The sequence below is a fragment of the Cydia strobilella genome, chromosome Z, assembly GCF_947568885.1.
Source record: "Cydia strobilella chromosome Z, ilCydStro3.1, whole genome shotgun sequence".
Classification (NCBI taxonomy): Eukaryota; Metazoa; Arthropoda; class Insecta; order Lepidoptera; family Tortricidae; genus Cydia; species Cydia strobilella.
Window position 1 is genome coordinate 10072171 of NC_086068.1, and position 25011 is coordinate 10097181.

A 25011-nucleotide genomic window follows, 5' to 3' on the forward strand; every position below is an offset into this window, starting at 1 on the left:
GAAATTTCTTTATAAATACATATTATATACAATCTTTATTGCACTGAAGAAAATACGTCGTACAAAAGAGGCTGCATCATTTTTTGTTGTGTACTGTATGCCTGCGTTAAATAACGAGAGAAAGTTTTATATTGGTGCATAGTGATGTTGTCTCGTCACGATACACTTTTTTTAGGGTTCAAATTGACTACGGGTTTCATAGTAGCTCGGTGGAAATACTAAAGAGTTGTTTTGGCCATATATGTATGTAATAATGCTCGATCAAGAAGTAGCAGACTTCTTGTGGTTTAAAGTTTGCCAACGAGTTATTTTTTCGCATAGTGCCTTTAGATGGGCGTGGCAGCGATTACCGCGGTGTTTACCCTCCGAGTGGAGACGCAGCTTGTTTTATTCAGTGTTAGTCTAAAGCCTTCCTATTCTGCAGCGACAATGCGTGGATCACCCCCATTGTTGGCTGTATTGAGTTAGACGATTAGGTGCCTCAATAACAGACCGCGGAGCGCGTAATCTATTGCTGTCAAATCTTTAGCTAAGAATGCTTATGATTTGATGCAGATACCTACATAATTCCTGCAGGGATAAAATGTTTCTTGTTGTGGATAAAACATACCTAAACATAACATTTTAAAGGAATTTTTAATTTGAAGGGTGTTTGAAACTATAAGCTTGTTTTCTGATCTGTACCTCTCTTGTTTATTGGAATTCGAATATTCAAGATTGAATGGTCCATTGTTATAAGCGTCATATACGTTATTAAATATTTATCTACACACATATCAAAACCCATTATGATGTTCGAATTTAATAAAATTTGAATGTATTTTTAGTGACTAAGAATACGTGAGCTAAACCGCTTAGACCTCTATCATGCGTTTGAAACCCGCAAATTACGGCCAGCATAAAGACAAACTGTTTTTTTACAAGAAATTTCATTTGTGATAATGTTATTATTGCATAATAATAACGCCGATATAGATTTAATATAATTAGGCATTGAAACATTCTTATGATGTTTTTAAACCCACACTCTTATTTTAATACCCTTTAGAGGGTAATAAGGTGAAAAAAAGGAAGATGTACTAAGAGTCTTGAAATACTTTAAAAATATAAACAAGTACATAAAACTGGCATAACAATTAATATAACGACGACTTGGAAATTGAATACGTAAACACTGTCCAAACTTTATCACAACATTATGAAGGCGCCGTTGCCTCTTTACGTCGTTATTGAGCTTCGAGTGGGCTTAAATGTTTGAAAAATGTTGGAGTGTTTAAGTTTGTTCCCGTCTGGAGGCTCGATCGAGTTTCTCTGAAACAAGAATGGGATAAACTACGAGTAGATGCCATTACCTAAAAGAAAAAGCACAACGTAAGGTAAAATTGTAGTTTTTAGGGTTCCGTACCCAAAGGGTAAAAACGAGACCGTATTACTAAGACTCCGCTGTCCGTCTGTCTGTCACCAGGCTGTATTTCATGAACCGTGATAAGACAGTTCAAATTTTCACAAATGATGTATTTCTGTTGCTGCTATAACAACAAAAACTAAAAACAGAATAACATAAATATTTAAGTGGGGCTAAGTCCCACATACAACAAACGTGATCTTTTTGCCGTTTTTTGCGTAATGGTACGGAACCCTTCGTGCGCGAGGTCGACTCGCACTTGGCCGGTTTTTTATATTGAGAACACGTTATAATTATAACCGCAGGCGAATGCCATAAAATTTTACACGAAAACTAGACTAGCTATTTCTGTAAGGGCAGGCACTAACCAAAAACTTAGAAGGTTAAAGTTAGCTCGATAGAAAAAAATATATCGAAAACATGTGTAATTTTCCTTTATTTTTAGTTGTATATCGTTAGCCTGCATACCATCATAATTCCTAAGTCAAAAAATATTTGGTAATCTTAGATATGTGGGGGTTTAAATTACGAAACACGTCCAAAAACTACTGATCTATTGTTTTGAAGTCAGTTTTTGATCAATTATATTGAGTAGGAATAAAATATAGTTTTAATATAATCAAATATAGATATAACTTCGCAATAGATGGATACAGTCTAAGGAAAAAACGTGCCTCGAAAATCACGAAAATGTTATTCTCGTTCAGAGGGCGCTACTAGCTTTGGCCTACTGTCGTATAGATGGCGTTGACGGTTTCGTTTGTTATTTAACAATTTTAACGCATATCAGTGAAAGAACATGGGTCAAAATCATAAAAATAATTAATGCAAATAAAAAAAATCATTTATCCATATTTAAATACATTTTATCGTATTTTTATAAATATTTATTTTTAGTTTTAAAGTGTGTCGACAGATGGCAGTGAATTTACTGGGGTTACAAAATTTACTATGACAGTACCGCTCTAGTATAAGTTACTCAATGATATAATAAATGCATACACGCGGAGTATATTAATTTGACCACATACGGCATTTAAAAACACACAACTACTTTTCACATACGCACTTCTCAAATTCCTTGCAAAGTAATGTAGATAAAAAATATTTTAGTTATGTATACATTAAAACATTTTTTAAACGTTGTCACGTTGGTAGTCTGTGTTTTGAAAATAGTTTATACCGTATCTGTGCAGCCATTCACAGATAATAAAAAAAAACGTATACACTCCGTTTGGTAACCTGAGCTGCCATGATCATTTTAGAGGTGCGCAATGTTGAAATCTCTAGTCGCGAGAATCATGTGTGGATAAAAGCGCCGCTGTAACGTAATTAAAGATCCTTTGACGCAGAATCAAGAGTTAAATGTGAGCATGTGACGTCACGAAGGCGTATTCGATGAATAGTGGCGAAGTACTAACGACCGATATTCAATCGTAATCCACACCCGATAATGATAGCGCCAGCAAACGATGATCACGCAAATACCAGAAATTTCGTCATAAAGGCGGATTTTGCAAAGCGGACAATTTCAAGAGGTCTATTTGTGTACTTTTAAAGCCGGATCCAATAACGTTGTGACAATCGTTTTGTTGTAGGCCAATAAGTCAATATAGACTGCGAATAAAATAGATGCAGAGATTTGATGTGTATAGATTAGTTTTATATATATATAATAGTATAATATAATTATATACCTAACAGTAATCGCACTTAAACTATCGTGAGACATATTTCAAAATATTTATCAGTACGGTTTTTACTTACTATTATTTTTAGTCGCTTTTGGCGACATGTTTCGGATTCTTTGGGAATCCATCCTCACTCGTGCCTGAGGATGGATTCCCAAAGAATCCGAAACATGTCGCCAAAAGCGACTAAAAATAATAGTGAGTAAAAACCGTACTGATAAATATACCTAACAGTATTAAGCAAACGCGGATCGGACCGCGCGAACTCGCCAACTATTACATAAACCAAAGAGGTTTACAATAGTGGCATGCTGGCAAAAGTTGTATGAATATTTAGTGAAAAAAAAAAAAAAAAAAAACTAGTTTTCTAAAATATTTTAACCAGAGTATGTGTCTACTACACTACACTCTACTACACTGTCTGTGTGCACTATGCCTCAAATGTATCTTACCTAGCTACAATTAGTTTAGATAGTGGAATAGCTTAGTAATTCGATAATAATTCTAAGCTTTGAGTCGTAGAGACTAAGTTACCTGTTCTGTAAGTACTTATTGTTAGCTTTAGACAAACATGTTTTGGAGTACTTTGACTAAGTCGATCTGTGTATGTTAATCATAATTATACAACCTACGTACATCAGTAATATACAATGTGTTTGGACAGCTATAGTGAGCTGTTAACCACGTATAGTACGATCAATTTTATCAACATAAAACCCCCATACGTGCTTCATTTTCTTTACCATTTTTAAATTACGTCCCTTTAAAATTTAATAACGCCAAACACTGGCGCACTTGGTAACTTAACCGTTAAGTATTTGCCCAAATATCGGTCGCAAATGTGTAAAACAGGTGTCATTCGGTAGCCTAAGAACTAGGACATTTACGTTATATTATACTAAGAATAAGAGTTACACAAGCTAGAGTATTATTCAGGTTACACGAGTCCAATCCCTAATCCAAGCCCTATTTAATAAGCGACTGGGCGTACTTTGTAAATTAGCCATTAATTATCTGTCCATGGTCATAAAAGTTATTTGGACTCGTGTAACTTTTATAATAGGTTTTTTAGTTTGCATAAGTATTCTTAGTATAGTATGAATTATTCATGTAGTAGGGGAGACCGACGAGATTTGTGTCCATTTTTTACTTTAACCGATATAAATGTTGTACACCCAAAACCACTTCATATGCGCATTTTAAAAGGGGCCTAAGAGTGCTGGTTCCAGCTCGCTAACAATCAGAAATCTTCATTGTCACAACTGCCCTGTCACAACCCACTTTAGTCTCCCCTAAAATTAACTCAGTAGAGGCTTGCAAGTCTGAAATATGTTATTTTTATAATTTTGATCCGATTCCACTTGCATCTAATATTTGCTGGAGTTATTATTGGGGAGACCAAGGAGAGTTGACACAAATTTTGCTGTTTTAGTCATAACTCGTAGAAGAAAGATTTACCGTCTGTATCATCTTATAGAAAATTTCATAACCATTTACCACCCAAAACAGAAACACTATACATATTGTACTTAGAACTATTTAAAAAAACATTTATTTTCTGCATCAATCCGATCTGTTTCAACTCTCCTAATACCGAGGTAACTAGAAACAGGTACTGAGGTAAGTTGACACTCATCTATAATTTATGAGTTTGAACAATAAATAGCAAACAGTGTCAGACATTATGCTACATTAATCAATAGTTTTTTCGAGTAAACTAATTGTTAGTGACTGAAGCTTTATGAAATACACGTATTTTTCAATAAGCTCTCAATTGGTAACCAAAGTGCTAAAATAAAATTGAAAAATTATGATTTCAATAGTCTGATATGAACAGCCTCTCGTAGGTTTTAGTGCTATGAAACGATTCTGAAAGAAATTTTTATTTTACTCTTAACCACAAGAGTATTTAATTAATTTTTGAAAAAAATTTGAGCGGCAATGTATTTCGTACATCGTGATCACTTTGACAGTTGTGATGTCACATCAGTACATGCGACGATTTGAGTTAAAACAAAGTAATCATACATTGCTTGTTGAATTACTAAATAAGGAAAAAAAAAGTCGTACACTTTTTATAAAACCTATGAAAGTGTGTTCATTAGGTACATTAGGTTCACTAAATACCATAAGATTATGCGATCTTATCAAAAATACACGCTGTATAATTTAACTCTTACGCACACCGGTCTCGGGCACCGGTTGGTGCTCGGAAATTGAGACTTAAGCTCTCCAAGAGCTCGATTTTGTTTTAAAGTATTGATAACGTTTTCATCTTGTTTCTTGACGACCTTGAGGTTTGTCATTAGGCTGTCAATAATTAATATCACAGTATTTTTAAGTAAGGTATTCTTAAATACATATATATATTTTATTAAAGAAAATCAAAATTAAATTATTAAAAATCTAATTAAAACTTATTTTATGGCGTATCATCTTAACTACAAAAAAAAAGAAAATGGGTTTTTATGTATAAGTAATAATGCACGTACATTATATATGTAATAAATCAAGGATAATATAATGGGTTTGCATTTTACTTAGTATTGGGCAATTTCATGTACACGTACAAAGTATAATGTTACTTATTACACAAGTGTGACCAGGTTAATCAATTATGGTTTTCCGTAGCCTTAATGATGCTATTATATTGAAACCACTTGCCTCTTGAAGAACGAAACCTCAGATAGCATTGTCTGTAATAAGTTGCGCTCCGGTCGAACCCGGTAAAGTTTTATTTTTCGTGAAAATTCCCCCCAAATGGGCTGCGTCCTAGTTTAAAATAGCCAAACAATTCAAACAAAACTTCTAAATTCAATATTAAACTTGTTTTTATTTTAAGCATACTTACTCTATTTACAAAATTAATTCATTAGCTCAAATCGCTCTACTATAACCTGTATAACTTTACGCATTCTACCATAGAATGAGTTGCACGCGGCACGCACTACCTCATCTGTTATATCGTCCCATATCTTGACTAACCGATGCTTGATTCAAATTCATTCCCTGTGTGCTCCCAATCCTGCTGAGCATGTATGTTCATATAGAAAAGTCCAACGGATTCAAGTCTGGTGAAGATGCAGGTCATTCTTGCCACGGTATAAAATCTGTCAAACTTGTTCGACACCAGTCTTGTGTACGTTTAGCTTTATGAGACGGGGCACTGTCTTGTTGAATACATACATAGTCATCCCCATACAACTTTCGGATATTTTCTAGCATATATGACCGTGCAACACGTTCTGAATATAATAGTCTTGGTTAATTTTGACTGCCCGATACATGAACAGCAGTGGTAGTTTGCCCCTATGTGATATGGCACCCCATACCATGACGGGCAACGCACTTTGAAACCGCTGTACGGCTAATTTGTCTACTGGAATATCCGCCAATGAAGCACCGTAAACACGGTCATTTTGTTGATTGTGGCTATCTTGCAATTGAAACATCTTTTCGTTAGAAATAGTTATTTGTGCAACAAGAGAGGAAAGTTGGTTTTTCTTGCGAGTGTTTATTTTGAGCCCCGAAAAAGCGAAAGATCCTATAATTGAATCACGAGCGAAGCGAGTGATTGTAAGTTAGAATCTTGAGCTTGGACTCAGAAAAACGAGATGTAAAATAACTTTGCTCTCGTGTTGCACATATAATTTTTCACCTCATTAGTGAATACATATTAAAGGTTAAAATTTATTTCGAATTACACAGAATAATACAGAGAAACAAAAAAAAACCGGCCAAGTGCGAGTCGGCCTCGCGCACCGAGGGTTCCGTACATTACACAATTTAAAGTGAAAGGTAAATTGCGGTTTACGATTTATGGCGTATTAAAAAAAACTACTTACTAGATCTCGTTCAAACCAATTTTCGGTAGAAGTTTGCATGGTAATGTAAGTACATCATATTTTTTTTTCAGTTTTATTTTAGAAGTTACAGGGGGGGACATTTTACCACTTTGTAAGTGTCTCTCGCGCAAACTATTCAGTTTAGAAAAAATCCATAGTATCCATAGATACCCCACACGTATGGGTTTCATGAAAAAAAATATTTTGAGTTTCAGTTCCAAAATTTATTGTTTTTTTTTTCTATTTTTGTGTGAAAATCTTAATACGGTTCACAGAATACATTTACTTACCAAGTTTCAACAGTATAGTTCTTATAGTTTCAGAGAAAAATGGCAGACAGACAGACAGACATGACGAATCTATAAGGGTTCCGTTTTTTGCCATTTGGCTACGGAACCCTAAAAACCAATTTGTAATAGAAGTATGAAGTGGCAGTCCATGGTCTTCACTAAATTAAAAAGCTTCTTTGTTTCACTCCCTGGAGTGAGGAAAGTGCGACTTTGCTGTCAGTGAGTGACGAAAGTAGCCTTGTTCGAGCTGCTGAAGTGAAAAAATTATGTCATCGCCCTCATGCCAAGCTAGCAGGTTTCTGCATTTTTTCACTCTAGATTTTTTCCGGGCATCTGTTCATTCATGTTTTTCTTTTTTTTTTTTGTAGGCCGTCAATTCAAGATCATATCGTAATATACGACTCATTGATCGTCGGGATATTTTCATATTTTGAGCGAGTTTACTTGCACCTTGGGCTAGTTTTCGCCGAATACGCGTAACTTTTAATTATATTTTTGACACGAACAGATGGTTTTCGCCCAGGTTTGGGCCTGATTCTTGAAAATCCTGTTTTTAATCGCTTAATGGTCTGAGATATGAACCTTACATAAATATCTAAATGTTTTAGCTTCTCAAATATCTCGCACGGTCGGAATTTTTGCTTGTACATACATTTACGACGAGCTGGCGTTTCGCGTCCATGTTCAAAACAATATAAAAAAACAATACATATATATCAAGCTCACGTCTAGAAATCATAAAGACGCTTCATTATCGATTATCTGCCCAACCCTGATATTGGACCGTGCCTAAAATCTGGCTCTACCAATACATTTCCTATGGGGATGTGCCCCAAACACAAATCCTAAGCCTCTCTGCCTGTTACTCAATACGGGTTTACCAAAGCTTTTGATGGGGCATTCACCTTCGTTGTAAGGCTTACTTAGTTGATATATCTACGTCCTCAATAACTACCTAGTTATGTAAACATTAGTAAATACTATTGGTTGATCATGCAATGTATACTGTAAGCGAGAATCATAAAATATTTCAATCTTATGGAGTCCTTAGTTCCCATGATAAATCATGAAAGTACATTTTTATATGAAAACAAGATTTGGATATAATGGGTTTTAAAATTGCTTTATATTCGATAGATCACGTTTGTTTGATGTGACAGGCTGAGGAGGGTGTTATTTGGGTATCAGGTCAATCTCATGTTCCGCCCTCTCGGAGACTCCCGATCTCTACTTTATTTCCGTTCTCGGATAGCGTCGAGCTACTTTAATGTACTTAAAGGTGCCTCTATACTAAAGCCGTGACATAACATTAAGCTAATCTTACTGGGCTCAAATTTTGCAGCATTTTGAACTAAATTATTGCTATTGGAAAAGGAATACATTAGGTAGTGGGTACCTAAGTTACATTAAAAAATAAGTATATTCAAAATGATTTGGGAAAATTGTAAAATGCATATTTGAACTTAAAACTTAAATGTTAATTGTTTCTGATGTGTACTTGTTAGTGTAATGTTTTTTTTAAATAAACCAGTACCGTAAACTAAGTCTATGCTTTCCTGTATTATTTGGGCCATTTTAGTCACTAATGTAATGCTTATGGCACTTTTTATATCTACTACTATACTTAGCAACTGTACCGTATCCGCCACACACCCGCCCTCTGCTGTGAGATCCACACTTGCTTTTTATGGCTTTTCTGCGTTTTTATTCATACATCGCCCACGAGATAATACTACGAGCGGTTTATAGAAACTTTAAAATTGTCGTAAATCCCTTGAACGGCACTGAAGCTAATGCTTAATACATTTTATAAGTTCCAGTTATAAAGGTGTAGAAAAATTGTTTTTTAATAACATTAAATAAATAAATAAAATTATTGGCTTGCCACATGTATCCCAATTAATATAAAAGTTATTACCAATGCGAAAGTAAGTAACTATGTCTGCCTACGTTAAAACTGCTAAACTGATTTATATGAATGAGATAAATAGTTAATTTGAGTCCCGGGAAAGGACACAAGATAATTTTCATCAAATAAATCACTGCTCTATGCAGACTAAGTTGCGAACAGCAGCTAGTACTATACGAGTATAATTGCACCTACGTTATTTTAGCAGTAAAAGATACATAATGGCACAAACAGTAAGGTGTACTTAAAAACCACATTTCATATGTAAATGGGCTTTTCCGTTAGCAAAGTGCTCTTTTCTTGGTGATCCCGTGACATACTCGTAAAATGAATTTTACTAAGCTCGTATCCACACTCCGTGCCGCGGATAAGTCCATTTTCTGAGAAGATATTAATTTCTACTATCATATTCGGTAGTTCTTTACTTTTGCACTTCTTTATGAAATAAAATTTTCCTTATACCGTTGTGGTCGTGAGATTGATAGATACTTTTGACGCGTAATCTGATCCGCTACTTTTGATGCTGTAGGCCTAGCACAGGAGTGGCGCGACAGTATCTCGCTCGCAAGATAGACTAGCAGTCTTTTTCTCACCGTATTAATTTGAGAGGGACGGGTAGTCTATCTCGAAGGCGAAATACTGTCGCGCCACTGTGCTAGGCCTGCTATGCTGCCTGCTAGGTACACAATTACATAATTTGCATAAAATCTATTCTATTCTATAACTAAAGAAAATCAAGTACTTCTTAAACAAAGTTTCGTACCCCTAAGTAAATAACTATTATGTAAAAATAAATGTTGCGGGTACTAGACGACGATACCTATATACATAAGCTGTTGGGGCAGTAGCTACCACAAAAATACATGTAGTCATTAAGATTTATAGTATAGTCTCCGAATTATATGTGGCCCAAATTTTAAAAAGAAACTTACTTATTATGTTTTCTACCGTAGGACGCTGTACGGGCAGTATGGACGACGTGGGAGATATCAACAGGGAAGTACTGTAAACTGTCCATAGCCTGTCTCTTGACATATAAAGCGTTTGTTGCTTGGTTTATGTTATTCAGGTTTCCCATACTATGATGTAAGTATTGCTGAAGAAAATCGCTCGTCAGTATTTGCACCTCGCATAATTTGAATACTATAATTCCTAGCAACATACTTACCTACTTCAACGACGTCTATTCTAAAGGTTTTAATGATTTGAACTGTTTTTCTGATAACAATGAATAACTACAAAATGGGACATAAAAGTGGGAAAAAGAGTGGGTAATACCCACTTGACAAGTTGCTTCTCCTTCTATTATTTTCTTACCTACACAAGTTACATGCATGCCAAGTCGTATGCTTTCTCCCGGTCGGGACTGTACTTTGAGCTTACGAGTTGAACTAAAATAATTACCTACATTTCGGATAAATTAAGGATACGAGTATTTCGAGTGAAACGTGACGCGTGACGTGTTCAGATTCTTAGATTTTCCTATACCACATACGCCCATTTTCAATGTCCTATTTAATCTACATAGTCCTATTTATAACCTGCCTTTGCAGGTACTTGATCAAGTAAGCTTCAAGTAAAGTTAATTTAGACTGGTCTTCCCGAGTGACGTAATACATTTACCAATAGGTCCGTTTCAAAGACTTTTAGTATGCACAAGGCCATCCAAACTCATTAATGAATGGTTCAATCAGCAATGCGCGGCGCGAATACAGAATAAACTCATTTTAGTAATGACTGCACTCATTATTCGCTGAAGAGACTTGGAAATATTGAGACCAGTGAGTTCTGAATTAACATTCTGGACGCGGCTACTTCAGAAATTCTTTTCTTTTCCTCAGAAATAAAGGCGTAACCTTTACCCATTCCCATTTTAAATTTATTTACAGTTAGGAATATTAATGAGGAAGAAACATGAAATATTTCGATAAATGTACTTTTTGAATACTTATACTAGGCGGTCATTAGACGGCTTTTTTTGCTTAAAATAGAATAGGTATCATTGCTACTACAGGTTAATTTATATTATGATTAAGGATATTCTCATTCCTGAAAGCAGATACGGGCCATTAAGGATGCAGTACTACTGTAACTTTAAGGCGAAATACGTTATGGATTTTAACAGCGCTTATATATACATTTCCAACACTTATAGTTAGTGGCAAAATCGGTTTTTTTAGGTTATATTCACTATACATACATAGTTGAATTATATACAATTAATCACCATTCTGCATAAAAACTAATTGCATAATTTCAAGTTGTGCAAATGATCAGTTGCATAATAATAAAAACAAAATGGATTTAAACTTTTTGATATGTAATTTAATTTATGTAGTTTAGTATGTATAATTTTAAATTTGCATATTTATGTTGAGGTTATAATAGGTATGCTGTTTCAATAGGTATGTATGTATGGAACAACGTATAGGTAATATTTATGTTTACAAATACAGCTATGATCTAGAGACATTGTTTCGATTCTCCTTTTTTTATGTAAGAAGTAAATTTATTCCACAATTAGTTGCAGTATGAGAAATGAAAAGCAGAGTGTATACACACGGTACGGGCATTTTAGATGTTTCGATTCGCTCTGAATTCAACACGCTATCTAGGATGAAATTGAGATATTTTGCTCCCTAGTAATACAATCTAAATATCTTTAATGACGTTATGGGCTTACCGTCGTGTGAATCGTAGATGTAGATGACGTGTTTCCAGCCGTAGTGTGTGATGGTATCTATGACGGCGCGGTGATAATCGGGACGCATGCTCACGGCGTAGTCGATGAGCCCGGACGATGGAGGAATAACCTGCAGAATAAACAATATATTCTGTATGACCCAAATATACATATACAATTACGTTCCTAGCAAAGAGTGCGCCAACAGCAACTACGTGAAACTCGGAAATCTCTCAGAAGTCTAGTTTAATTATAAGTAGGTATACTTAAATTATTAGTAACAATGTCAATAAATATACTTATACAAAGTTATCCTCTGTAATTGAACCAGTTCCTTGACCACAGACGATATCCTTGTTTAAAAATATTCTAAATATAACATAACGCAAACAGGTTATCTGTATGCTAAACTTAATTTTTTTCTTATTTTAATATTATAACGTTCACCCGATTTTAGGTTGAGTAAAAAATGCATTGTTTAATAGATTATATTAGAAGAATACTTAATTTTATTCAAATGTTAACACCACTAATTATGCGGATACAAGTTATTTCTCAGTACACCTAATATACATTAAATAGGTACCTACATACTTTTTTTTGTATAAATTAACGCATGTTAGATTGTAAGTAGAAACTAGAAATTTGACATTATTTTTGTATGAACTTTACTGACAATAGAAAATTTTGTTCTGTTTATGTTTTAGTTAGTTACTCGTAACATTAGTATAGGTAATTTAATTCTGTTTGATATAATTATAAGACATTTACATTGTGTATTTTGCATGCCGTTTCACGGTTAAATATGATGGCTCCAATGAATAATTAAGACCTGTTTATGTTACCATATTTAATGCAAATAAAAAATTATCAATCAATCAATTATCAATTTTTTAGTGGTTAAGATAATTGAAGTTACTATTACTTAATAGTGCAATATATTATTATTTATTATCTATTATCAATTAAGTATATTAATGTTGTTCATGCAGGTATGAAAAGAGCCCTCTTTGCTTTAACAAATATATTCAGAAAAAGCGTTTTATTTACGTAAATGGTAGTTAATATTATTAATGTCATGTCATACCTACTTCCCTGGTGGATTAATATACCTAATGCAACAACATTAAAATTTATTTTTATCAAGTATATATATATATATATATACTTACGTACAACTAATAATCTACTGTAGGTACCTATTTCTAAAAAGAATATAAAAATGTCAAAAATCAGTTACTGGCAAAGTATTTTAGCTTCGCAATAATACATCGTTTTTTAAAGATCAAAGTTGGTTTTATTTCCTTTTTAAAACTAGATTCCACGGGGAATGATAAAAAATGACGAAAGCCGCAAGAGGGAGAAGAAACAAAAGTATAATAACATTTACATTTTCCGTTCATTTAAAGTAACAGGTAAAGATGGTGACTTTCAACATTATGTATTTTTCGGGCCTCTGTCACTTACAGAAGACAGAATTCCAAGGCGTCCTTTACATACCCCAAGAATCGTTATAATAATTTTCACGTGGGATTTATTTTAAGAAAACTTGAAAATAACGATAAGCTACTTGCCTCCGAGGAAAGCTCAGAACGCGCCATAGTTACGCAGTAGCAAGGTTTGCATTATGCATGAAAGATTCATTGTAGTGTTCTCGTTTGGTGGTTTAAACAGTTAAATTATTCTTAAGCCGGCTTTATCTCTTATTGCTAGTAATTGTTAAAACAATAAGCAATAACTACAGTTACTTGCATAATAGAAATACAATACGCATGATGACAAATTTTGAAATTCCTTTTAATATTGTTGGTACACTTGTATTGGTTCCGAAAAACACAATCCAACCAAAAACATTTTCATGTAAAATGTTGCCAAGACGAAACCATAAGGCTCGCACTATCGAAAAGTTATCAGATCTCTTGTAGAGCCAAGCTTCTAACTCTACAAGCCCTAACTTCACAAACTCTACACCTTAGTCAAAATATGTGGGTTGGCCGTTTCGCTACCGTCACATGGGCGTAAGGTAAAATATTTATTCACTATTTTTTTATACAATAGTTACTATAGTACAAGTTTTTTAGTGAAATATCGTATTATTTAGCATCTTATTTATATAATAGCAAATAAATATTTACTTTATATCGTGTAAAAATATTTTTTACGTAATAAATGTTTAATGGCGAAATAAAAAAAATAAAAAAGTTGAACTACCAAACTCTTTGGTGAGGACGTATGGATTACGGTCAATGATGCTTAAAGAAATATGTCACAGAGTGATGACGTCACGGTTCGGCTAGCTTCTGATTGGTGTTTCAGTCAAAATGACCGATTGGAGAATTTTGTACTTTTATTTTATTGACAATGTTAATAATCCTAATGTTTATACTGAAATTGGACCATTTTTTGGATCATATTAACACATGTTTCTTTAAAACCATTATTTACATGATTCTCTGTTGCTGTCATCATGCCTATTATTGACTGCAGCAATAATTATGATTAAAATACTTTCCTAGTTATGGTACGGCTATATATAGGTACGTAGAACTTTTCCTGGCAGAAATGAGTGCTTGACAAAATGAGTTATCAATAGATGGACTATCGATATCTGTCATAGAGTCTTAGATAAATAAATAAAAGATTACGAAATGTGATGCTACTAACCGAGAAGCAATAAAAATGCAAATCAAATCAACATAAATATATTTCCTTAATATACCTACATATATTTTGTGTATAAGTATAAAAATGACTACTTAATCCAGGTAATAGAATAGTTATTTAATCAATAAGATAGCTGATTTGTCCCATATTTGGCGGTAGCTATATTCTTTAATAATGTTAGTTAGGCCAGGAAATGAATGCCCAAAAAAAGTTATAGAGGGAAATGCTTGGAACACAATTTTTGACTTCGTAGCTTTGTTTGGACAAGTTAGGAGGTGAACATATCAAAAGTCCCCGGCCGTAACCCTGGTGCTGGGGGGGAGGGGGGGGTTTGAAGGTTCAATTTTTCGGTTTTTCGATTATATCTCGGAAACTATGCGTATACAAAATGAAGTGATTTAATTTGTTACAAGTTTTAAGCCTCAAGCCTTCTTGAGCTTATAATGTACTGTCGGACTTAGACAATCTGTGTAAGAATGTTCTATAATATTTATTTATTTCGATTGCTGCACTGCATGGCCAAGTACATCAATATTAACAATAAGTACCTAAGTTGCCTTGATCAATGCTTTGGTACTTTTAACTTATCTATACAATAAGTACTCTACACTTCTAAAACATATAAAAAATCGGAAACTATAGTTTTATCAGTCAAATTATCGGATATTGCTGAATAGTAAATAGTAGATCATCATCTAACCTTGCAACTAAAATGCTAGTTTTTGAAGCTTAATATTACCTTTTCAGGGAACCAGGGCGTCACAAAAGGCATCTGAAAGGTGTTGGTGTACGAATGCAAAGTGTCGAAGGAGTCCGGGGTGACCGCGCCCAGGAATGCGATGACGCCACGGGCGAACTGGTTGCAAACTGTGACAAAGAAATAACACCCAATAAGACACAGCACTTGCTAGAACTATTTATCCACGGAACAGTTCTCAAGGCACTTCACTATTAATAAACTCTTTGTTACAGCAATCTTTAGGCGCAAATTCGCATTAGCGTTATGGCACTAGCTGACTCTTTAACAAGTCGAATCAGTGGTATTTATAGCTTACTCAAAAACCGGCCAAGTGTGAGTCAGACTCGCGCACGAAGGGTTCCGTACCATTACGCAAAAAAAAACGGCAAAAAAATCACGTTTGTTGTATGGGAGACCCACTTAAATATTTATTTTATTTTGTTTTTAGAATTTGTTGTTATGCGGCAACAGAAATCATCTGTGAAAATTTCAACTGTCTAGCTGTCACGGTTCATTAGATACAGCCAGGTGACAGGCAGACGGACAGACGGACAGTGTAGTCTTAGTAATAGGGTCCCGTTTTTACCCTTTGGGTACGGAACCCTAAAAACATCTACCGCCGATATCAACGCAAAGAAAAATCAAGCTAGATTTTATGAGTCATGAATACGAAGGTGGGTCACATAATCATCATAATCATCATAATAAACTTAATTACTAAACATCATAATCAGATAAGTAACTAAATAGGTATCTAGTTAAAACTAAGAAATGTAGGTATATAATCTTCACGTCTGCTTTTTACGTTAATCTTTCGTCAGTTGCATTTTAGTATTTTTATGTGTTTGTATAAATCCTTCAAGTGGGTAAATAATAAACACTTTATTTAACAAAACATGAATAGGTAAGGTAACAGCAGATAATACATTTGAACTACAAAGGCGAACTTATCCCTATCTCGTCCAGCTAACCTCCTTTGTTTATACCTACACCGCAGCAGTAAAATAATGTTAAAAGTTTTCAATGTAGACGACCAGACATTGAATCCGGATGGCTAATATTATGAGACATATTGGGACGGATTTGCTGGTCGCCATAGGTAATTCAGTACTTTAGTCATCTTCATACCTAACTTAATTACGTTACCTACATCTTTTATATCGTTTAAAATCATATTCACATGTCGTCGTAGCATCTGAATGTCAGACGTGAAAACTTTCATTTTTTTTTATTATACTAGTAGTTCGCCTCGAACGGAGAACTCGCGGTTCGCCAAGAACGCTACCTATACATAGAGCGAAGGAATTTGTTGCACTTACTTCGTCCGCAATGGATCAAACACCGCATGCGATTTTTGCAAGGTTTTTGGTCAGGTTGCCATTGCAAGGTCTGTAGAGCCTTTAACCGATAGAGTCTGTGCGGAAGAGTCGTTCGTGAAATGTATGGGATCCAAGGGCCTGACACTCTTTAATAGAGAAAGATAGTCTTATTGCGATTCCTATAAGAGGAAAGAGAAAATAGTGCCATGCTTTGTCTTTATCACCGACCGGGTGGCATCATAGGTAGGAGGCGATGGCGAAATACCGAAATTTATAAAAGTGAAAGAGAAAAAATCCTATGCTGCCCAAATTTTATATGAATATTCTTTTTCTTACCCCCGGTCGCTCGGTGGCGCGTCTATAACTACTTGTATATAATATGTCTATGATGGAATCCAATACGTTTTACGACTCTTCTCTTGCCGCACAGACCCTAGATTTAAGCCACCATAAAGATTAAAATAAACTGTACGAGTATCTGTGGTAAGCCGTAATGTTTCTTTTCAAATGTACAAATACCTACAAATACATATATTAGGTTTATTTTATTTCAATTTTATCTAGCTAATTATTTTTAAATGGTAAATTTAAAAACAATGTCATAAATGTGTGAACCAAGCACCATCATAATTTGATACCAAACTCGACCACCATACTTTCTTGCAAATAAGTAGACCAGAATAGCAAGACCCCTCACAAATAGCTTTTTGGCCTTCTGGGCTCTTGTAATGAATAGAATGTAATGCCTTCAAGAGTACGCTTACCCAATTTCAATTAAATTAAAACAAATTTACTAGTTATTGCGTAACAAACTACCCTCTGATAGCTCAGTTAAAAGAAAAACATCGCAATGTCGGGACCTGCCCCGAGCCAGCCGTGTGTTCCAAGTTTAATGTAAGAACTTCGCTTCTCTTCGCTCACTCGTTCGATTACTTTTACAAATACATATTCCCAAAACGATTTCTCATCAAGTCGCATAAAAATGAGCAAGTTTTCTTATTTTATATCTGGCCAACAGTCAGTTTTATTATATTAGGTACACAGAAAACCCTAATGCCGTCCGGTTACCTCTCGCGCTGGCTCGGTACGCGGCCGCATAATCGCATCCACTATTGTTTAGGATTATTCTAACAAGAACGGTGTTGCATACTAATTCGACAATTCTAGAGTCAAATATTCAGTGCGGAATTGTGGGCTGATACGAGTTATAGATAAAGTGGTTATTAGTGGAACGCCCCTGATTTATACAGCTTGCTGCTTAACGCATACCGATCATACCTGTGTTTTGCATAGCGATGCGACGGGCTGTTGGCATTATCGGAGTATGGAGGACTATGGGACTCTACCGCAACTATTATCTACGCGTAAGCACAAGCTATTTACGGTAACAACTACCTTAAACTTACAGGTTTCAAATAGAATAATGCGTTATATTAACATAAAATACGGCTGAAACACATAAGAAATGGCACAAGTCAGTGTAGAAGTAACCGTCTTTTTAAACACAAGTATTTCAATTTTGATGAAAACGTATCTAAATATAATAGGTACGTAAGTACAAAGAATGAAAATGAATTATTATCATCATATCAACCCTTTATCGCCCACTGCTGAGCATAGGCCTCTCTTCTAGTACGCCACTTGTCCTGGTCACGTCCTGGTCCTGAGCTAATCTGAAAATGTATATTATTACGTACAAAGAGGTTGGTATAATAGGTACGCACAAAAAGGTTGACAAATTGTTATGGCGCATATTCACTACACTCAATTAGAACCTAGTAATACGCATCTGTATTATTTTCCCTTTTTATTTATTATTATTTATTTATTTAATAATTATTTTCCCTTTTTATTTATTATTATTTATTTATTTAATAAAATACAGAGTATTCATACCTATACAATAATCATAGCCCCGCAAAACTCAATAATGAGTTTGACTATGGGGTCATCAGTCTCTAGTTACATATGTACTTAACTTAATTTTATAGTAGTGCAATTACTACAAAATATTGAGGTAGTGTATTTTTAACATAGATTTAAATTTAGACTTCTTATTTTCACATCTTATGGCTTCGGGAAAACTATTAAGCAAATATGGAATTCTTTTCCTAAGGGTTCTATCCCCGTAGTATTATATTTACCTAGGTATTATAATTTACTACTTAAGCGTGTAACTATTTTTTGAAACATTTACTTGAAACTGAATCGACAGTAAGCGGTTGAGAAAAGCGACAAGCAAAAAGCTGATGAAAAGCGTTAAGTGAATACTTAATGATAACTTACACGATCTTCGCTCATTATTCAAACTAAACGTGCTTGCTTTTCTATTCATTTGTAAGTCATCTCAACGGAACGTCGTCACCACAACTAAAAAGTACTTGTAGCGATTGAAATCAAGAATAATCGAAATTTTAACCAGCATGAGGGCCGGCGAGCGCTGTGTATAGGCAAAGTACCAACCCTAGCGGGTTGTTCGCAAAACCCGCGTAGATATTGATACAAATCCTCGTCAGTCTGCCTGCGACCAAAAACGTAATGTCACGTTCGAAATGTCAGGCCAAATAATAAAAGTAAGTCCTAATGATGTTATTAACTGGTATTTACGTATATTATATTACTCGTAGAGTATATTGAATTACCTATACACTGTATCAGTTTATCTAAATATTATTTGTGAAATTGTTTTGACTTTGCCAAATATGGTTTAGGACTCAGTTTAAGTATATGTAGGTATGGCTTACGTTAAGCGTGCTCAATTTGAAACTAATTCATGAGTATAGATAGGGTCCTGTCCCACCGCTGATGAGTAATCCACTTAATCTACGTTGGTGTAGAGATCCCGTGTGAATAATAGAAAGGCGTGTACAAAGTATATAGTCACTTAATGCGGACTCATTAAGACGTCAAAGATGAATTTTACGAAATATGCAATTAGCACACAAATCTGGCACGCTTTACTAATAGATAAAGAGCTAGCCCTGGAAAATAATAGGTAATATGGTTATGGATGGACGTGAGCAAAGAAACGACAGTTTTCTATACTGTCCTTACCATCTCCAATAACTGAACAGTTTTTTTTATATAGAATGTTTTATGTGTCTAAAATCATCACCGGAAAAATCTGGGCCTTTTTGTTTGCAGTGAAAATTATCGCAAACCTATCGTATGATTGCGATTTTTCTTTTAGTTATATCTTTTCCATGTTGTTATTAACACATGAAAAAATATGCAATAATTCCTTCACCGATAAAGTACATTTAAAAATATTTAAAATTTTGTCATGAATATTCGTGAACACCGTCATGGTAATGTCAATGTGAGCTTATCTTCGTGTATGAACAACAAAATACCGCTAAAGGTCCTTGCCCTATTTTTCACTTTAGTATAAAATGCAAAAAATGATTACACTATAAATTCACATGATTGAATCGTGAGAAATATTACGAACATAAAACGTAGTTTGTCACAACAGAGCATCATCACCGTTATGCCTTGGTTTAAAGAAGTTACGAATGATATATTAGAAATAATTACTGTAATGAATGGAAAACTACATGAAGTTTATTGTGTGGCATAGACATTAACTACTTGTGATGTATGCATACTGCATGTAGGATGATTATGTCTTCTGTTGACATGTGTCTATATTTCCGATGTTCATTCCTTAAATACATATTTATTTTATTTTATTTTATTTATTTGGGGCATCAACAGCAATACAAAAATTAATACAAATCATAGTGAACAGAAAACATATTACGTTATTCCCGTAAGTAGTCCCATATTTCACACAACTATTATTCGTATTCTAGAAATAAAAACAAGAAACTCTCAAATCGTCATCACCATAGCCATCATCACCGGGAAAAAATGACGATCCGTGATGATTTCATGTGTATGCTGATGACGGTTCTCAGAAACTTTTCTAGTTATTTTGCTATAATTCATCATAAAAATTAAGCTGTATGTTTGATAAAAGTTCTCTATGTCTTCTAACACTATATAATTCTACCTTATAAATGTAGAAAAAAATGTAACTATTTATTTCACACTAGAGGATGGTGGTTTTAAATAACATTTTGACTAAGTAGGGAAAATTTAGCCTCGTAAGACCCAGGGCAATTTTTGCGCTTTTGAATTTAATTTGTACTTGTACAAGTACACGGGGACTTACGAGGTTAAGCCACTTAGAATATACAATATGTTTTTAGGGTTCCCTACCTCAAAAGGAAAAAACGGAACCCTTATAGGATCACTCGTGCGTCTGTCTCTCTGTCTGTCTGTCCGTCTGTCACAGCCTATTTTCTCCGAAACTACTGGACCAATTAAGTTGAAACTTATTATTATTTATCTCCACGGGACTTAATCGCGTAAAATAGTTTTAAAATGTACCTCCGACGTTTCGAGGACGGCGTTGTCCCCGTGGTCTCGGAGAAGACTGGCTAAAGTTGACATCAACATCTTCTAGGCGCGCGAGTTTTTCGAACTACCCGCACTTGGTCTTGTTTATTAACTTGAACGTTTTGCGCACTAGGGATGCTACCGGGTCGACACACAACACTCACAATATTAGATTTTTCAACTTTCGATATTTGGTTTCGCTTACACTTACTAATGACTGGGTTCCATGTGGATGAGATCTTAAAACCTTCGTCTCGATTGAAATTTCTATGTTTCTTGATTTCAATGGCTTCACGGATTTTCTGAGGTCACCGAAGGACGTTATCCCGTTCCAGTCACCTGGCGTTTATAAGATCGATTGCAGTTGTGGTAGTTCCTACATCGGGGAAACGAAACGTACCATTGCGGAACGAGTTAAGGAACATATCGCAGCTGTCAAGAACCGTCAGGTGAACAAGTCTGCCGTTGCTGAGCATTTACTAGAGTCAGGGCCAAACCACTGGATTGAGCTTCACAACCCTAGAATACTTTCTACAGATCGTGGGTTTTATAGTAGAAAAATCCGTGAAGCCATTGAAATCAAGAAACATAGAAATTTCAATCGAGACGAAGGTTTTAAGATCTCATCCACATGGAACCCAGTCATTAGTAAGTGTAAGCGAAACCAAATATCGAAAGTTGAAAAATCGAATATTGTGAGTGTTGTGTGTCGACCCGGTAGCATCCCTAGTGCGCAAAACGTTCAAGTTAATAAACAAGACCAAGTGCGGGTAGTTCGAAAAACTCGCGCGCCTAGAAGATGTTGATGTCAACTTTAGCCAGTCTTCTCCGAGACCACGGGGACAACGCCGTCCTCGAAACGTCGGATGTACATTTTAAAACTATTTTACGCGATTAAGTCCCGTGGAGATAAATAATAATGAGTAAAAATCGTGAAAGTTTAAATCAGTGTTAAGTTGAAACTTGGTTTACATATCTAAGTTTGTGACCCAAAGACGGACATGTAACGTAAACAAATGAATTTTAAACACGGGGGCCACTTTTGGGAATTAAAAAATAAAGTTTTTCAAACTATATCGTATTGTGAGAATCTCAAATATATATTTTTTTATAATTTTAGGATAAACACTTTAGAAGTTATTCAAGAACATATGCAAAAAATGACCATTCCCCCTTTATCTCCAAAACTAATGGGTCTAAAATTTAAAAAAAATACACAAAATAGATCTTTACCTATAGATTACAGGAAAACCTACTAGAAATGTGCAGTCAAGCGTGAGCCGAACTTAATTACTTAGTTTTTGATCCGACCCCTACGGGTTTTTTTAAAGACATTTTACTGACGCTTCACATAAAAAATACATTGTTTAAATTGTGTAATGTACGGAATGCTTGGAACGCGAGTCTGACTCGCACTTGGCCGGTTTTTTTATAATGTAATACATAATTGCAGCAAGTAATTATATCACTGGGTAGTCACCGGACCCAATACCTAACATTTTGTAACTTATGACGCATTAAAAGTAGGGATCTAGCAACTTATAAAACACTGATTATATGTTTTAAATGTTAAACTATTAAATCATTATATCTATTTTTAAAGCTATATTATAAAACAACAAAAAACAAACTTACGTAATCAATCAAATTATCAAAAAAGTAATATATCATAAAAATTAAGCTCATTGGTAAGCCAGCAATTTTCTAATATGATATAAATTCCAAGTTCTGCAGTAGATAAAAGAAGATGCGGGTTTGAACTGATAATAAGAGTACAATATTGAATTGCCTATTTCTGAAAATAAATTATTAATAATTATACAATACTTGTCATATATTTATCTATATGAATAAAATATATATATTTTTTTCAATTTTCTTAAATTAATTCATGCATCTAGTCTTATGTTCAAAAACATTTGTAATGTTTATTTTATTAGTTCTAAATCCTCACAATTAAAAAAAGTTTTTGTTTTTTTTTAATACGTTTTTAATACATATATAAATTAGTTCCCAAACCGTCATTACCGTACATGCAGTATCATTACTGTCCATAAAAGAGTTACTATACCATGGTTGTCATCACCATCCTGCGTTTCAATATACATCCCCCTATTACTTTACAGTCTTTGGACAGCTAGAATCCTGTTAAATTAAGCATTTAAAAAAAATTGTATGGTGAAATTTTTAGTGATGAAATCTACCCGTGGACCGGTAGCTAGCTATGTGGGCCAGTATTCATTCGCGAATCGCGTGCTATTCTGATTCTGCACCGATGCGCAGCCAGCTGTGCGCCCGAATTCTCAGTCCTTGCTTTCTACAGGACATTTCTGTTTCAAAACATGCCGGTACTGAATGTTTTGGAGGATGGCTCTTAAATGACCCGACGGCGACCCCGTTTTGTAAGGCTTTTAAGAGGGAAGAATACTTTGCGATCCTAACGAAATAATAGTATTTTTTCTATGAAATTTCCATTTTGGGAGAAAACGGTTTCTACTAACTAAATTTGTTTTGTTAACAAATCACTGATTTTAATGTCGATCGCTTCAGCATAATATAGTCTTGGTTTATAGGTTTCGCTTTTTCTTGTACTGCAAATTTTGAAAAAAGGAAACCTATAAATCTAGTTTTTCATTGTGTCAATAACATACTAAAAAATCATGGAGAATGGAAAGTATTTAGAAGTGTAAAAACATTTTCTCTTTTTGTATGGACGAGTAGGTGTTATACTTCCCGGGGAAAGGGGACGGACGCTTCTCCATACACACGTAGTCCCTATTTTCCTCTCTGAATATTGACATATTTTTGCATTTGATGTATGTATGTATGTATGTACCATAGCTATGCCCCTACGTTTGACATTTTTTGATTAGTGTAAAAACTAGGAGCGAAAAACAGATTTCATACAAATTTTTAAATGCTCCTAACTCATATAATAATTAAAAAAACAAAAAAAATCAAACGTAGGGGTATAGCTGTGGTTGATATACAACCATTTGTGTCAAAATATTTTCAATAATGTTAATATCCAGAGAGGAAAATGAGGACTACGTTTGTATGAAAAGGCGATTTCGCGCGATTCCTCCACTTTTGTCGTAACTACAAGTGATATTTTAATGGTTCGTTCGAGAGAAGAACGGTATTTAAGTTATTAATTTATCTTGCATTATTTCATTTCGTATTTAAGACTATTTATTAGCCTTCCACGGGAAGCATTTTAATGTTAAATGAAAACATTATTTTTAGCAAAACGTCTAGTTAGTTATGATTTCGCTTATCTATGTTTCATTGTCAATCATATACTTGAAGTAGTCTTGCTCTCAGCTGGACTTTCACTGTAGCTACTGTCTAGTGACGATAAACAGGATCTATGTGCTTAATATTGCAGCATATGCACTTCAGAACACAAAGTAAGAGCAGGGTGAATTTAAATTGTAAAAACGTACTTACGAAATACTTACTTTTACGTACTTACGTAAAAGTTTTCTAACAAGGTTTCTAACTGATTTGAAAATTAATTCTAACAATAGATGTTTTCCGGCGATCCCCTAATAATGTTTCTGTTCACGCACACATTAGTGCTCACTGCTTCCAAATATTGTTGGGGGATTTCGTGTTGAAATATGGATGTTGTAATAAAAAAAGCAAATATCGGTTAGTCTGCCCGCGGGGAGCTGGATCGAATGCCGATCACGTTTACTCAGCATAACAGGGCGTCTCATATACTTTAAGATACTTTGCCGATTCTTAAGTGTTCGTAGGTATAGTTAGTTAATTTCCATAACTATTTCCTTTCTTTTTTGTTAAGACCGCTTTGTTGAGTTGTCTGTTAATGATGCTTTATTTTTAGTAACTAAAACCGAATACAACACTAATAGGCCGCGGGCCAGGAGCATATATGATACTTTGTCAGATGATGGTTTAGATGCTATCATGAATTAAAAAAATAGTCAGCCGGTTGTATCGCGCAGTTGATGACTGAACACATGTAAGAAAAAAATATTTTTTTCAGTCATCGCCTCCCGGTTGATATTGTGTCACATGATAGTTTAGACGCTATTT

General features: G+C 34.5%; 1 protein-coding gene across 1 annotated transcript in view; it reads right to left on the bottom strand.

Annotated features, from left to right (window-relative positions):
- The window catches only part of LOC134754188 (glutamate receptor 1-like), a 184520-nt gene that overhangs the window by 37269 nt on the left and 122240 nt on the right, over positions 1-25011 (bottom strand). Inside the window, exons 3-4 of the mRNA XM_063690324.1 lie at positions 15227-15354; positions 11824-11953 (exon numbers count right to left, since the gene is read on the bottom strand). Coding sequence (XP_063546394.1) covers positions 11824-11953; positions 15227-15354 — 258 coding nt within the window. The remainder of the gene's footprint in view (positions 1-11823; positions 11954-15226; positions 15355-25011) is intronic.